This window comes from Schistocerca americana, chromosome 6 (assembly GCF_021461395.2).
Source record: "Schistocerca americana isolate TAMUIC-IGC-003095 chromosome 6, iqSchAmer2.1, whole genome shotgun sequence".
In the NCBI taxonomy this organism is placed as follows: domain Eukaryota; kingdom Metazoa; phylum Arthropoda; class Insecta; order Orthoptera; family Acrididae; genus Schistocerca; species Schistocerca americana.
Window position 1 is genome coordinate 228075891 of NC_060124.1, and position 18014 is coordinate 228093904.

The 18014-nt window shown below is 40.9% G+C and overlaps 1 protein-coding gene across 2 annotated transcripts in view; it reads left to right on the forward strand.

Annotated features, from left to right (window-relative positions):
* Nucleotides 1–258: 258 nt before the first annotated feature.
* LOC124619298 overlaps nucleotides 259–18014 on the forward strand; it is an 87787-nt gene continuing 70031 nt past the window's right edge. The window contains exon 1 of one of the 2 annotated variants that reach the window (XM_047145584.1): nucleotides 259–376. In XM_047145584.1, the coding sequence (XP_047001540.1) occupies nucleotides 374–376 (3 nt within the window). In that variant the 5' untranslated portion in view covers nucleotides 259–373. The other variant, XM_047145583.1, reaches the window with a different exon arrangement.

Genomic DNA, 18014 nt, shown 5'->3' on the forward strand with positions numbered 1-18014 from the left:
ATAGAGTAGCATGGAGAGCTGTATCAAACCAGGACTGAAGACCACAACAACAAACAACAGGCAGTGAATTTACATCCAAGTTCCGCAAACTACCATGAAGTATATACCCAGGGATACTACCCTTTGTACAAAATTTCTTCCTCTGGAGACCAGGAAGAACGACTGCTTTAATATGTATGCTGCAATGAACCTAATCTTTTCTTTCCGTTCGCTGTAGGAGCTTCAGTATATCCAGAGATTCCTCACTTAACATTGACTCTGGAAAGTTTGTGAGGAGCCTTCGCGGAATAGTTGACGTTTTTTAGTTCTACCCGCGGCGAACAACTGCCGATCATTGTACATCGCCGCTCTTTCTCGATCCGCAAGTACAGTAATGGTACACAGCAAGAATGTCTTTGGCTCACGTCAAAACTGACAATGAAAGATTTGTTGTAGTCTGTTGTTAAGGTTTAGTGTAGCAGTGTTTGGGGATCTTGTATTGATTGTTAAAAGTTTTGTATGTGTAGGCCTTCGTATTTCGAGACTGAAATACATGTATTAATTAAGTTGGGTTCAAATTTTTCATCTGTGTTTGAATTAGCGCTAATATGAATTACCAGCACATCATTAATGTAAGTATTGGGAGCCATAGGTTAAACATTTAAAATTTTCCTTGAAAACTGAATTTTGTGATGCGAAAAATTCAGTTGTAGTGTAATGCAGTTTCAAATTAATGAGCCTTTTAGATTTTGTGGTTATTTATTTATTTACCTAGTGATCACATAACAGTGTGCATTTGTTATCATGATACAATGAAAACAAATACCTCAAATATAGGGCGATTTCATCTCAAATCATACAGGTCAAGAGTTAGTGTGTCACATCGCTATTTCAGAGTTTGCTGAAAGAATTAAATCTTAATAGTTCTACATGATACTTCTCCAAAACTACAATATTTTGTTTTTCTGGTAGTTTATTAAAACACTACAGACCTCTCTAAATGAGATTATTTGTGAAAATGTCATAGCGAAAGGGAAAATTTGAAAAAATGTAGTAAAGAAACAAAAAGTGATAGAGATCTGAATTTTCTTTCAATAAATACTTTGTTCTCAATACTGTGAGACATGATAGATACATACATACTGCTGAACTTTTTTCATTATTGTTATTATTATTTTTTAAATAAACTAAGCAGTTTGTAACTTTTTGCGATTTTTAAAAATACGTTTTGAAAATATGGGTAGTCTAGGATGTTAACTGCCTGGAGAAATGATAAAGTGGAAGGATTGCTAACTGCAGCTATGACTTTAATGCATGAAATTCTTAAACTGCCAATGTATTTGTACATAATGATAAAATAATCTCAATTCTTTGGTTATTTAGAATTTATTTTATCCAGAACTGCCATCCTAAATTTTCAAAAAATTTCGTGGTATGTTGGTTGGCCTACCCCCATGAACCATAGACCTTGCCGTTGGTGGGGAGGCTTGTGTGCCTCAGCGACACAGATGGCCGTACAATAGGTGCAACCACAATGGAGGGGTATCTATTGAGAGTCAAGACAAACGTGTGGTTCCTGAAGAGGGGCAGCAGCCTTTTCAGTAGTTGCAGGGGCAACAGTGTGGATGATTGACTGATCTGGCCCTATAATATTAACCAAAACGGCCTTGCTGTTGTGGTACTGCGAACAGCTGAAAGCAAGGGGAAACTACAGCCGTAATTTTTCCTGAGGGCATGCAGCTTTACTGTATGGTTAAATGATGATGGCGTTCTCTTGGGTAAAATATTCCAGAGGTAAAATAGTCCCCCATTTGGATCTCCGGGTGGGGACTACTCAAGAGGATGTCGTTATCAGGAGAAAGAAAACTGGCGTTTTACGGATCGGAGCGTGGAATGTCAGATCCCTTAATCGGGCAGGTAGGTTAGAAAATTTAAAAAGGGAAATGGGTAGTTTGAAGTTAGATATAGTGGAAATTAGTGAAGTTCGGTGGCAGGAGGAGCAAGACTTTTGGTCAGGTGAATACAGGGTCATAAATACAAAAGCAAATAGGGGTAATGCAGGAGTAGGTTTAATAATGAATAAAAAAATAGGAGTGCGGGTAAGCTACTACCAACAGCATAGTGAACGCATTATTGTGGCCAAGATAGACACAAAGCCCATGGCTACTACAGTAGTACAAGTTTATATGCCAACTAGCTCTGCAGATGATGAAGAAATTGATTAAATGTATGATGAGATAAAAGAAATTATTCAGGTAGTGAATGGAGATGAAAATTTAATAGTCATGGGTGACTGTAATTCGACAGTAGAAAAAGGGAGAGAAGGAAACATAGTAGGTGAATATGGATTGGGGCTAAGAAATGAAAGAGGACGCCTTCTGTTAGAATTTTGCACAGAGCATAAGTTAATCATAGCTAACACTTGGTTCAAGAATCATAAAAGAAGGTTGTATACATGGAAAAATCCTGGAGATACTAAAAGGTATCAGATAGATTATATAATGGTAAGACAGATATTTAGGAACCAGGTTTTAAATTGTAGGACATTTCCAGAGGCAGATGTGGACTCCAACAACAATCTAATGGTTATGAACTGTAGATTAAAACTGAAGAAAATTGCAAAAAGGTGGGAATTTAAGGAGATTGGACCTGGATAAACTGACTAAACCATAGGTTGTACAGAGTTTCAGGGACAGCATAAGGGAACAATTGACAGGAATGGGGGAAAGAAATACAGTAGAAGACGAATGGGTAGCTCTGAGGGATGAAGTAGTGAAGGCAGCAGAGGATCAAGTAGGTAAAAAGACGAGGGCTATTAGAAATCCTTAGGTAACAGAAGAAATATTGAATTTAATTGATGAAAGGAGAAAATATAAAAAGGCAGTAAATGAAGCAGGGAAAAAGGAATACAAACGCCTCAAAAATGAGATAAACAGGAAGTGCAAAATGGCTAAGCAGGCATGGCTAGATGACAAATGTAAGGATTTAGAGGCATATCTCACTAGGGGTAAGATAGATACCGCTTACAGGAAAATTAAAGAGACCTTTGGAGAAAAGAGAGCCACTTGTATGAATACCAAGAGCTCAGATGGAAACCCAGTCCTAAGCAAAGAGGGGAAAGCAGAAAGATGGAAGGAGTATATAGAGGGTCTATACAAGGGCGATGTACTTGTGGACAATATTATGGAAATGGAAGAGGATGCAAATGAAGATGAAATGGGAGATATGATACAGCGTGAAGAGTTTGACAGAGCACTGAAAGACCTGAGTCGAAACAAGGCCCCGGGATTAGACAATATTCCATTAGAACTACTGACGGCCTTAGGAGAGCCAGTCCTAACAAAACTCTACCATCTGGTGAGCAAGATGTATGAGACAGGCGAAATACCCTCAGACTTCAAGAAGAATATAATAATTCCAATCCCAAAGAAAGCAAGTGTGGACAGATGTGAAAATTACCGAACTATCAGTTTAATAAGTCATGGCTGCAAAATACTAACGCGAATTCTTTACAGACGAATGGAAAAACTAGTAGAAGCCGACCTCATCGAAGATCAGTTTGGATTCCGTAGAAATACTGGAACACATGAGGCAATACTGACCTTACGACTTATCTTAGAAGAAAGATTAAGGAAAGGCAAACCTATGTTCCTAGCATTTGTAGACTTAGAGAAAGCTTTTGACAATGTTGACTGGAATACTGTCTTTCAAATTCTGAAGGTGGCAGGGATAAAATACAGGGAGTGAAAGGCTATTTACAATTTGTACAGAAACCAGATGGCATGAAAGGGAAGCAGCGGTTGGGAAGGGAGTGAGACAGGGTTGTAGGCCTAAGGTTCGCCGATGACATTGTAATTCTGTCAGAGACAACACAGGACTTGGAAGTGCAGTTGAACGGGATGGACAGTGTCTTAAAAGGAGGTTATAAGTTGAACATCAACAAAAGCAAAACGAGGATAATGGAATGTAGTCGAATTAAGTCAGGTGATGCTGAGGGAATTAGATTAGGAAATGAGACACTTAAAGTAGTAAAGGAGTTTTGCTATTTGGGGAGCAAAATAACTGACGATGGTCGAAGCAGAGAGGATATAAAATGTAAACTAGCAATGGCAAGGAAAGCATTTCTGAAGGAGAGGAATTTGTTAACATCGAGTTTGTAGGGAGTGTCGCCATGTATGGAAGTGAAACATGGACAATAAATAGTTTGGACAAGAAGAGAATAGAAGCTTTCGAAATGTGGTGCTACAGAAGAATGTTGAAGATTAGGTGGGTAGATCACATAACTGATGAGGAGGTATTGAATAGGATAGGGGAGAAGAGAAGTTTGTGGCACAACTTGACTAGAAGAAGGGATCGGTTGGTAGGACATGTTCTGAGGCAATTTAGTATTGGAGGGCAGCGTGGAGGGTAAAAATCGTAGAGGGAGACCAAGAGATGAATACACAAAGCAGATTCAGAAGGATGTAGGTTGCAGTAAGTGCGGAGAGATGAAGAAGCTTGCACAGGACAGAGTAGCATGGGGAGCTGCATCAATCCAGTCTCAGGACTGAAGACAACAACAACATGTTGGTTGGTCATTGTATTTAGGGAATGTACAATCAGAGTGGGCAGTACTTGTGTGTTCAAAATGTGAGAAATTTTTTAACTAGACCGAGCTCTACTCTCAAGGTTACAAAATCATGGATGCTTAAATATTTAAATTGCTCTCTCAATATAAGTGACTATCATGCAAAACTGATGTTTATGACTCAAATTAATTACCTTACAACATTATAAGTGAATGGGAAAACAATTCATAATTTTGTTCAGAAGCAGTTTCGGAGGACGACAGTTCAATCCTGCGTCCGGCCATCCCGATTTAGGTTTTCCGTGATTTCCCTAAATCGCTACCGAGCGAGGTGGCGCAGTGGTTAGACACTGGACTCGCATTCGGGAGGACGACGGTTCAATCCCGCGTCCGGCCATCCTGATTTAGGTTTCCCGTGATTTCCCTAAATCGCTCCAGGCAAATGCCGGGATGGTTCCTTTCAAAGGGCACGGCCGACTTCCTTCCCCGTCCTTCCCTAATCCGATGAGACCGATGACCTCGCTGTCTGGTCTCCTTCCCTGAAACAACCAACCAACCTAAATCGCTTCAGCCAAATGCCGGGATGGTTCCTTTCAAAGGGCACGGCCGACTTCCTTCCCCATCCGCCCCTAATCCGATGAGATCGATGACCTCGCTGTCTGGTCCCCTCCCACAAAACCAACCAAAAAGGGTTAAAGGAAACATCTGATTCCACCCATCTGCATTGACCAATGATCTCACCAATATGGTGGAAACGACCATTCACAACAACTCCCATATCGCAACTATGACATCTTTATGTAAGCATGACCAACAAAACACAAAAATAGATCGAAAAAGCATCAAACATATATTCCTCTAAAAGTATAATGAAACTAATTGGACAAGTGGGGGAAATTGGGGGTTTTTGGGCGGGGACAAACTAAGAATAAACATACGCCACTAAACCAAATGACAAAAACGATATAATCAAACTACCACAACCTTCCAAAACTCAACTAAAAACAATATCCACTGGAATCGAACACTTCCCGTGACCTATATAGTCAACAGAAACTACCGATACCAAATCATAAAACCTAAAACTACAACCAGGTCCACAATCATCACTACCTCAAAAAACACAACAAAACAAAAGAATTGGAATTGAACACTTCCCTTGACCTATATAGGCCAACAGCAACTATCGATACCACACTATAAATCTCAAAAATTTCACCACACTTAATCCTACTAAAACAAAAACTAGAAAATCAAAATTGGAATCGAACACTTCCCGTGACCTGTTATCCTTACGACGTCTCCACATATAGCCGTCCCTGATCTGAGACGCCGGGATTTTAGTAAGCCTCATTTCTTCACGACACGCTGAACACTTCACGACTTCAGCCAACAGGCTGAATAGCTGAAGAAATTTTATTAGACGCACTGTCCCCCATCATCGCTGACAACCGAAAACTTTTGACCTTGGCAGTCATATCCATACGTACCGAAGACAGAAACAATGCAATTTACCAAAATTCACACACGCCGAACAGAAAAAACTATAATAACGTTGACATAACAAAACCAAAATCGTTAACTAACTGAAAAATATGCCCCTGAAAGCACAGTCACCACCGATACCACACACATGCAAGGCTAACGCGCAAATGAACCCCATACGCCACATAACATGCTACCCATAAACACACCACCAGAGAGAACCACCAGCTGCAACAATACACCACCTATAAACATGCCACACACGCAGACTAAACCAAAAACATCACCTAACACACAACACATAAACACACCGCCAGAGAACACCACCGATCACATCAAAACGACACCTACAAACGCCGACGGGTGGAATTGGACACATCCGTTGACCCTATAAAAACAATGAGATATGGAATATATATACTCATTTTTCCTTTTATGATATTATTCACAAATTATTATTTTCTTCCATAATGATTTTACTTCTTCATCACTTTCCATGAATTAAAGTTGCCTACAGTGTAACAATCAACACTGTATTGTTTTTTTCCACTGAGCTTGTATAGCCGAGCTGAATTTGTACATGGACGAGGATGATCCATCAAGAGCGGTATTTGGGGAAGGGGAACTGGACACTGATCTTTTGATGAGGGCCATTTAAAACCATTACCAGGACCATGAGGTGTCATAAAGGAGATGGTTATATCTTTCAACTCGTGAGAGACACTTATTATCTGCCCCACCCACCACTGATATACAGGGTGTTCAGATATTCCTTTTACAAACTTCTAGGACTTGTAGAGGGGAGTGAATCCATAATGTTTTTAATAGAAACCCATGTCTGGAAATGTACCTTTCTTAGTACAGCCATATGAAAACAATTTTGCTAGGTACGTATGCAACAGGGTAGTTATGATGAGAGATGGTTGCATTGGATTGGCTGATGTCATTTGATGTCCATCCAACCTTTCTGATGTGGTTCAAGCCTCATTCTTGTGTGTGTGAGAGCAACATGGCTGAGTGCATGTTTGCAGAATAAACTGACGTGATCCTCATGAATGGCGAAGCTCATGGTAACAGAAGAACTGCTCATTGCCTGTATCAGAATTGTTCTCCACAGTGTTCAGCTCCATTGCATAACCTTTGTTATGCTCGAAGAAGATGCTGCACACCCATATTGGAAGAAGCCCTACTGCATCATGTTGAAGAGAACCCGTCAGTGAGTATGGGAGCAATGCCTTTGGCTTTTAAGGAGTGGAACTGTAGGCTAAAACAGATGTACTGGGTCACACCTAATGAGTTACTTGTAAAAGTATTGTGTTACCAACATGTTTTCAAAAGCTTGGAGAAATGCATGGCAAACACCGGGCTGTCTTAATAATTTATTCACAACTGGTTTCAATCATTGATCATCTTACAGTGGAAAAATATTGTGACACCTTCATTTGTCATACATGCTATTTTTCTAAGTGAAGGTGATCAGTGCTCGAAACTGGTCAATTGTAAGACAGCACACTGTTTACCATGCATTTCTTCAAGTATATCAATGCCATTGACAGTCACCTGAAGAAGGGAAAAAAGTAGTTTTGAAATGGTTGTAGATGGAAACATTATGTTTCCGGACATGGGTTCCAATTCAAAATATTATCTACTCACTCCCCTCTACAAGTCCTAGGATTTTGTAATGGGAATTTCTGTACACCCTGCTTATTGAGAACAGAACTGAATGCAGTATGCTATCCTGAAGAACACCTATGTTTGTGTGTTCTTTATCTGACAAGTGTTCCACAGATAATTTATCATTAAAAGAAGTTTTGTGTATGTCTACCTTTGTATTCTGGTTTCCAGGTGTGACTGAAACCATTTGTTTGCTGTTCCTCTTACACCTATTGCATCTGGCTTGTTTCACAGTATTTAATGCTCAGCAGTGTTGTAAGCCTTCTTAAAGTCTAGGAATATACCAGTAAAAACAATCTTCTCAAGAGCTTCAATTATTACTTTTTGAACTCTTCGTATAATGTATTTCTCCCTCTTCAGAAAACAAACTGTAATTCGTTAAAAAGGTTGTACTTATTGATGTACCTCATTATTGTATCTTTCATGATTGATCCAATTATTTATGAGAATACTGACGGTAATGAAACTGGCCAATAGTTTTCTATACTTTTTGCATTACCGTTCTTCGGTAAGTATGCAACTTGTGTGCATGTGTTACTCTAGAAAAATATCTGAACTAGTAGACTCATTTATTGTGCTTGTTAAGGGTGTTTGAATGCACACCTTCACAACTGAGATTGGAACCTCATCTATGCCTGTTGACTTCTTATTTTTATAGTTTCTGTGTTGTCTCCCGAATTCAAGTTCTGTTATGGGAAACACCAACATTGTGCTTGCAGTATAATTCTTTGCAGGTGCTACAAGTGTTTTACAAAGATTTTGCTGCAACTTCTTTGCAGTATCAGAGAAATAGTCATTTACACAATTTGCTAACTCCCGATGATTTTCTGTTGTACATTTCATGACGTCTCATACTACTTTGCTTTTATTTCCTGCGTTATATATTACTTTGTCAGTGAACTTGTACATTTATTTTTTGCAGTAAGCAGTATCTGCCCTTATGCCCTTTTTGTACCTATGATAGTAATTTAGCAGCTGTGGATCAGTGTACTGCAGCTATGGAAGTGACATCTTTTGGAAATATCTCCTGAAAAATTAATTTAAACAGCCTTCAGAATTAAGATAACTTAGCATATACATTGTTTCATGATTACTTGTAGCTAATCAGGTGGCCCAGCTCGGTTGAATAAGAATAACAGTGGTTTAGAAAAGAGTCAACATAGCCTTTCTGCATGTTTTCCATGGAGTTATCTTCATGATTGAACATTTTACATTTACACATTTACAAATAAATACATACAGTTTCAACTAATTCACATTACAAGTCTACCGACATATATGGTCATGTGCATCATCGTCTTTTTAGTTTCCACACATTATTTTAGTAAGTTCATTAGAACACAGTCACATTGTAAGAGAATGAAGTCCAAATCTGAAAACAGGGCCATCAGTGAAGTATAACACTTAGCATTGAATGCATGTTTATTACAAACAACAAGGTAAAGCTGGAAGACAACTAAACTCATAGATGGAGAGTGCTGCTATTTATATGAAAATTGATATTCCAAAATATACATACATAAGAACTTTTTAGCACCTCCCAGGAATGATAAATACTACACAACGAGTGAATGCTGGTGATTGGTTTTCAGCTGGCAAATCTCAGCAGACCAGCAAGTGACACTAACTCCTACATCACACTGCATGTAGCAGAGTATGTGGCATTGATCCCTCTCCTGAAAGAAGAGGGAACTGCTATTTCAAATGTTCTCTTTGAAGCCACCTGCGGAACTTTTCTATGACCCTCTGTGTGACAGCACTGGCAGATGTTTATGTTCTGGTCATGTTGTCGCATACTCTTCACTGTGATGAGCATTGAGGTAACCTCTCCCATTGAAGCTTTGCAGTCATCAAGCTGATCTTCAGCTTCCTTGAATGAGAAGAATGCATCATCGATCTGCGCCTCAGGACTATAGTAGGGGTACATACAGAGGGCATGGATGACATCCCTGTGTTTTTGGCATTTTGATGAAGTGTCATAATTCTCAGCTCTGTATGTGACATCCCCCAAGCGACAAAGGTATGATAGAGCCCAAAGTGGCGCTTCAGTAACTTTTCCGATAGTCACACTTTCTGCACAGGGATAGAAATCAATATCAATTAACTCAGGCAGTAATGATCTAGGACCTTGCCTTGGGCATCCAGTGTCCATATGTGAGCCAGCTCTCTTGCTTCTTCAGTCTGGGTGATGAGGTTTATTACATACCCATCCTGAGTATCAGCTGGTTGAAACGGGAATACTGTTTCAATTCTCATTTCAGCTTCAGGAACGTGGAGCAGAAAGAACGGTGTGAAGCCTGTGCTATCTTGCTTCGGAGTGTTAATGTGAATGCCACATCGGGCAGTATTGTATCCCAGTCTCTCTGTTTGACATCAGCATACATCAAGAGCTTGTCTTCCAATGTCTTATTAAAACATTTTGTGGGACCCTTTGTCTTTGGGTGGTGGGCAGTTGTCATCCTGTGAGTGATGTCCCAGCATGAAATTACCTCTGATACTGTCTTGATTGGAAAACTTCCACAATCGGAGATCATCACACAGGGTGCTCCATGCTTCAGAATGATGTCTTGTACAAAGAACCTTGCAATTTCTGGAGGTTCGACAGTTAGAACAGCTTTGGTGACAGTGTAATGGTTGAGGTGATGCAGACAATTATACATTGATTCCCATTAACTTAGAGAACCTAACAAAGAGGTTGATTCCAGTTGGCTGGAATGGCATTGTTGCAGGCAGGATTGCTATCAGATGCCCTGAAGATAACTGCAGCACCTGCTTCCACCACCTAAATTTTTTTGTGTAGTGGCTAATGGATTGACAAAGACCTGACCAGTGATAGCTGCGTTGTTTACATCTTCACGAATCCCTTGTGACCAAATGTTGGAACATCATGGAAATACTTCAGGATAATTGGCTGTAGATGAGTTGGAATGAAGAACAAGCATTTCTGCCCCATTGGATTATGGTTCCTCTTATACAATATTCTGTTTATTAATTGGAATTTTATTTTAGTTGGTTCTTCATTCTTCAAGGCTTCTATAGTTTTCCCTCTCTTCAGCAGCAATGTCATTTAGCACAGCAATGAAGATATTGTCCATGCCGTTGTTTCCACCACAGGATTCGTTGAAAGGCAGCCACTGTTGTTGTGATTATGTTCATTTTTTTATATCACTGTAACATATTCTTAAAGTCTCAATGCCCATCTTGTCAGTGGATGCAACAGATCCTTCTTGCTATATTTGAGACAGTGTAACCCTGACAGCTCACAACACTGTTGCCAGCTTTCAACTGTGAAGTGCTAATTGCTACAGGTGAAAACAGTGGCTGTCTACAGAGCTGTTACAATGCTGAGATGTTGCCATAGAGCCATTTACAAAATCTCATCATATTATTGGTTGAAGCTGTCCTGCAAAGCTCCCGCCCCTAGCCCTTCTTCAACTGTGACGGATCAAATTATGCCGACTCTGCTGTAGTCAGCCAGCATAGAGAATGGTGGTCCATCACAACCATGAATGGTTTACTGTCTTGTCTAGCTTGGGAAACATCGTAATGGTGATTCTGCAACTGTGGGGATGTTTTGAAGAAAATATACATACCAATTGCACTTTTTCTTTATTTAAAACCACAACTGGTTTTGGCCCTCAGAGTCATTATCTAAAGGTAAATGTGAGGCATCCTGAGAGGTCATGGGTTTGCCAAATATATATGGCCAGAACTTTTTAATGGCACTCTTTCTTGGTTGTAGAGTAGTCCATCTCTGACTTTGAGTTCATTCTGCAATCAGAATCACCTTTCCAGAACCTTCCTATACTAGAATTGCACCTATCCCCCAACTGATAAGTTGGTGTCCAGTTCTATCTCAGCATTCTTGTCATACAATGGTAGGACTGGAAAAGATGGAAGCAGCTCTTGAAGGACAAGAAAGACCTTTCTTGCATCTTGTCCCAGGAAAATTTGGCACCTTCATGCAGAAGTTCTTGCAAGGGACATACCTTGTTACAGAAATCTTTTGTGAATTTTTTAGTACAAACACATACCGTTCTTACTTGCTCTGGATTGGGACAGGCTCTATCAGCATTAACTAGTTGCCGCCGCTGCCCCCCCCCCCCCCCTCCCTCCGTCCCAGCCCAGCCCCCAAGATTTTTATTTCATGGGCAATGAAGAGACATTCTTTCAGATTCAGTCAGAGGCCTGCAGTCTGAACACACTTAGTCACATGACACAGATGTTCTATAAATGGCATTGTCATCCAGATAGCAGACTTGTCCATTTGAGGTGTTGTAGCAAGTTGTTCATTGTACACTTGAATATGGCTGGAGCATTATAGAGTCCAAAATGGCATAACTTTGAACTCATAGAGGGTATCACGAGCTATGAAGGGGTCTATTCTTGGTCAGCTTATTTGTCAGTAACCTGTCTGCATGTCAATAGCTGAGAAATTATTTGGTGCTGTCAAGTAGGCTAGGTTGCCATCATTGTACTGCAGTCCATTGACATCATTTTTGTGATTTTGCTCAGTCATCGTTAGTCGACAGAAAAACGCCACATGCCATCCTTCATCTTCACAAGCATCACAGGGTAAGACCAAGGACCCTCAGAAGGTTCATTGGTGTCATCATGCACCTTCTTCCTGGATTATCTGTCTTTCAGCTGGTGACATCCTTTAATAGTGCTGACTAATTGTTGGATAATGCCTTGTTGTTATGATGTCCTACCATGAGCTGCATGGTCATCTTTTCTCAACTCTGGATTTGAATGCATCTGGAAATTGCTGCAGAATGCCCAACAGATACTGGCATTGCTTCTCAGACATACTGAATCTTTTTGGCATAAGTGCTTCCCACCTGCATTGTCTGTAGTGGTCATGGAGCACAATTCTTCGTCAGTGGCATTAAGGTGCACTTCCTGGACTGGTTTGGTTGTCCCTATGCCCATACCTGTAGGATGAGTTATTGCTGCTTCTGACAGTCAGTCATCTAAAGGTCTCCTTGACCACCTACAGTGCTTATGATTGTTGCTTTAATGTAGATTTCGTTTATGAGTCTGAGTGATTTTTTTTCAATCGACAAAAGCTTCACACTTTTAACTAATAATTTAGATTGACGACTGGAAAACGTCCTATTGGTGTCAGTGGGATAACATCTTCAATGGCAGACAACCACACAGAGCAATCTTTGTTCTGTGCGGTTGTTGGTATAGCATTGCCAATCTGGAGCTCTGATCTTCACAATCTGTGAATGCTTGTGGTGTCTGCAAGAAGGCCTATCAAAGAATAACATTATGACTACATTCTGCTAAAATGACAAATTTTTAGGGCTGCGTTCTGTCATTGATAGTTAATCTTGCAATACATGTTTTTTTTATCTGAACGTACTTCCGAGCTGCAGCTTTCAGCACCATCACTTTCGTATCACAGAACATAATCTTATTTAGTTGGTGAGAACAAGCATTAGATGTTACAGAGAGAGAAGCCTATGCATTGTCTAAAGCCCAGGTAGGTTTGCCGTCAATGTCCTTGATGAGATTTCCTGATATCTCGGGGATTTTCATCTGGGACAATCTCCTCACTTTCATAGATGGTTACGTCACTTAGACTCCTGAATTCAGCAACTAGGTGAGTGGTTGCATGATGACAAGGAATGTGTTGGAGAGCAACCTTCTCGAAGGTATGACGAAGGGCTTTGCCCACAGCTTGACCGTAATGGTCTGCAGTTGAGTGGGATGAATAGAACTGTTGTTATGATTGACATCTGGTGGCGAATTAGTCATCAAACACTAATCTTCGGAGTGTTATACCGGCAGGGGCTAGGTTGTAGCTACGTTGATTGAATGCTTGGTTGTCTGATAGCTGCAGCATAAGTCCGAGTTGGCTGAGTCCATTCTTTTAGGCACATTCACCTGGCAGCAGAGATGGATGCTAAATATTGATACATCTCATCTTCAACATTCTGGATTACCTCCTAACAAATGAGGTCAATGTTTGATTCTTTTTGTTTCATATTCTTTTATGTACTGGCACCACCCTTTGATGAATTCCATGGCTGTTGAGACATCCTTTGCCAGAAGATCTGGGGACATGCCTTCTGTGTCTCCTTTCATCAAATGTGAAGTTTCTCAGCTTCTGTCATGTTCAGGTTTGCAGTGTGGCATAGGGATGAAACATACTGTTTGTAGGACTTCGTCGTTTCCCAGTGATGTTGAACACTGTTTTCTTCAACTAAGCAGACTTGCCACTGATTATCAACCTTTTCTTCAGTTTAGTCTGGAGTTTATTCCAGCTATTGAGCTTCTCTTCGTTGTTCTTGAACCACTACTGGGATGTGTGGTCCTAGTAAATGTACACATTTGCCAAATACTTCACATTTGGTTGGTGCCTGATTTACAGCTGGCTTACTGCGGTTTTGGGATCCATGTGTCTCCTGAATATACAGACTGTGGGAGCAATGTACTGCTGATATTCTGGTACCTGTGTGTATATTGATGACTTTTATGTTGCGTAATTGGAGCCACTGTGATGTACTGGGTGATTATGATTAAACTTTCCCTATTTAACCCGTTATAACACGAAACAAATTACCATACGAGTACCAAACTTGGTAGCATTAATGTCAAGGACATGGGGGAAGAGAAATAATGCAGACTCAGTTCAGTTAAAACATTTTTAGTATGCTGCTACAGTACATGATACCATTACATACCGGTACCATTACTGCTACAAAAGGGGATCAATATGGCGTCCATCAGTGGCCAGAAGAGTCTGAAAGCACAAGATTGCATTCTGCACAGCAGAACGAATCATGTCTGTAGGTATGCTGACTACCTCTGTTGATGTGCCACGCCTCAGATCAGCTCATGTGTGCATGTTCCCCTTGTAAACCCTGTCCTTTAGGTAGCCCCACAACCAGAAATCACAGGGAGTGAGATCAGGTGATCGTTCCAGTCAAGGTTTTGGAAACGATCAGCTGATAATTTGAAAACTGTTGAGTTCAATGTGTTTCTCTCCTGTAGGGCAAAAATGACATGCTGGCAAAGCATATTGAATTACAGAGTGCGTTCCATAAGTTAGCTTCGAAACGCTCTTTATCTCATTTGGCTGCGAGCTGCCGGAGAGTCAGGACGTGCGTTTCTGTCAACCCCGTTTTGAGTTTATGTAACACGACACAATGGATCATTCTGTAGAGCAACGGTACGCTATCAACTTTTGCATTAAACTTGGGAAGTCCGCCACTGAAATGTTTCCATTACTTCAGCATGCCTTTGGGACTGATTGCTTGTCCAAATCACAAGTTTTCCGATGGCACAAGTCGTTCATGGAGGGCTGAGAGGAGATCACCGATGAACCTCGCAGTGGACAGCCATCAACCGCACGAGTTGACGAAAATGTGACGTGTGTGGGCAATTGTTTGAACTCTGACAGACGGCTGAGCCTTCAATTGATAACACAAACTCTAAACATGTCAAAAACAACCATTTTCCGCATTGTGGCCGAAGATTTGAACATGAGAAAGGTGTGTGCCAAACTCATCCCAAAAGTGTTGACCGACGAACACAAGCACATGTGAGTGCTTCAGTGGCGAGAAATGTTGGAAATGTGTGAAAATGCTCCTCGTTTTTTAAACTCAGTGATCACTGGTGATGAGTTGTGGATTTTTGAGTACGACCCTGAGACAAAAAGGCAGAGTTCAGAGTGGCACACTCCATCGTCGCCCCTTCCCGAGAAGGCACACATGAGCAAGTCCAGGATCAAAACCATGCTCATTGTCTTCTTTGATGTCGGAGGCATTTTCCACCACAAATTCGTACCTACCGGGACTACAATGAACTCAGCTTTCTACTTGGATGTGCTCAAAAGACTGAAAAGGAGGGGGTCGCGCTGCCGAAGCGACATCAAGGACATGTGGATGTTCACCATGATAATGCGCCGAGTGACAGCGCCTTCATTGTCAACAACTTCCTGGCCAGGACCAAGACCCCATTGGTTCCCCAGCGTCCCTACAATCCTGACCTGGCTCCCGCTGACTTTTTTGTTTCCTCGGTTAAAAGGAGTCATGAAAGGAAAACATTGGGACACAATTGAAAGCATCCAGGCACATGGTACATCAGCGCTAAAGGACATTCCGGAAAAGGCGTTCCAGGATCCCTTCTAGGCATGGAAACACCGCCTCAGGAAGTGTATTGACACAAGAGGGTGCTATTTTGAAAATTTTTGATTATTTGTACGAATATATTCAATAAATGATTTTTTTATGAATTTGGTCGCATTACTTATGGAACACACCTTGTAACGCTGGCCAGTCACACTGCACGTCTTTGGTCCTCAAGTGCCAACCTGTTCAAAAAAGAATGGGCCAATGATGAACGTAGGTTAGGTTAGGTGCGGTGCCATGAAGCCACACCATACGGTGACACATTCACCATACAGGGGAACTTCATACGCAGTGACTGGAGGTGAAGATCCTCACACTCTGCAATTCTGTGTGTTCACCTCATCCATCACAGAAAAATGAGCTTCGTCTGTCCATAGGATGGTCTACAGCAAGCCCTTGTCAACTACAGCAAGCCCTTGTCAACTTCAGTCCTTGTGAGAAAGTGGAGAGCGAAGTCAACATGTCATCGTGCGTCCTATGGTGCAATCTGTTGTACAGTGTGGATCTTTTATGGATACCATTTGAGAATGATTTGAAGCACCTTCCATGCAGTGGACCACGAGATTTTCAACTGTTGGGACCCACTGCGCGCGGGAATTCCACGCAGCATTGTCCGCCATAGCAACAGCTATTTTATCAACCACTTGTGGTGCAACAGGTAGTCAGCCCCTTCCCAGAGCGATGTCCAGTTCTTCAGTTCATTCGAACTTCTTCATCATGCGCCGCACAGCAAGTGGAGAAAGAGGACCCTTCCATAATCCTTTCAGGCGTTGATATTCTGGAAGTGCAGCTGCAGGATTGCTGTTGTTTTGATAATAAAGTTTCACCAATAATGCTCTAATCCTTTTCTCCTAGCTCATGTTGACACGTCAACAAGAGCACTGTGACTGATCAGGTGTGAGAGATTATGAATCACAATGACTGATCATGGCACCTGTTGGCTGTAGTTGGAACTGGACGCCGGGGCTGTGATGCATGGAAATTGTGCACCCGATACTCTGGACATTAATGCTACCAAGTTTGTTACTTGTACGGTAACTAGTTTCCATATTATAAAAGTGTTAAATAGGGAAAGTTTAATTATAACTACCCGGTAGGTGTGTGAAGTACCTGGTATCTCCACCTAACACTGTCACGGCGTAACCAGAATCTATTCCAAATCCAAAAGCAGGATTGTCATTCAAGTACAACACTTAGCACTGTAAGTATGTTTCTTACAAGCACCAGTGCACAGCCAGAACAGAACAATACTGAAATCCTGGATGGAGAGTGCTGCTTTGTATACGAACAACAAATATTCCAGAACACACAAACAGAATAACTTTAGAGAGCTTCCCAGAAATGATAAATACTAAATAACAAATAATTTATGGTGGTGGGGTTTGATCTGGTGACTCCCAGCACACGAGCCAGCAACATTAACTGCTATGGCACACTGCATGTAGCACAGCATGTAGCAATATTTTCATTTTATTTGGATAAGTAATCTGGGCTAGAGTGGAATAATGCTGCCCTCCCCCTTCTTGAATTTTGTTTATGTTAACAGACTTAAAAAAGTGGAGAACATCTATGGCACATCACACTTCTTTGCTAGTAACTAGGACCCATTGCTCACTTTTTATGTTATTCTAATTACTTTCAAAGAGTTGTTTAACAGTTTACTGTCATTTATTTTCAATCAAAGTTTCTATTACCTGCCTAAATTTATCTATGGGTGGTTTCATCTGTTTGTGGCAGTTTATTACACAGCTTCAAGCGTAGATATTTATTTTTTCGAAAGGAAACATTGTCTGTTGTCGGTTGTAAAATTTTGTGTTTATTTACTATTGTTGGCAACTTCAACTGTGAAGTAATTATCAAGCACATGTAGACTATCTCTGTGCAGTATGCCACAGGAGTTGTCGCATGTAAATTAACCTGTCAGTTCACTTGAGGAACACACATCAAAACTGCCATGATCTGTATCGAGTATGAAAATAAAGATTGTAAAACATTGGGAGCACCATGTACGTACAGCTATGTGAGCCTTTACTTGGTTATTTTTGGGAGTGGAACAGAAGGTGAGGCCTTTGGAAAGGAGTGATGCTTCTGTGGGGCTAAGAATGGCTTTCTTCCAAGCACTAGGCACAGTTTAAGTGTGATCTATGCTGTAGTATGGTTAAAAT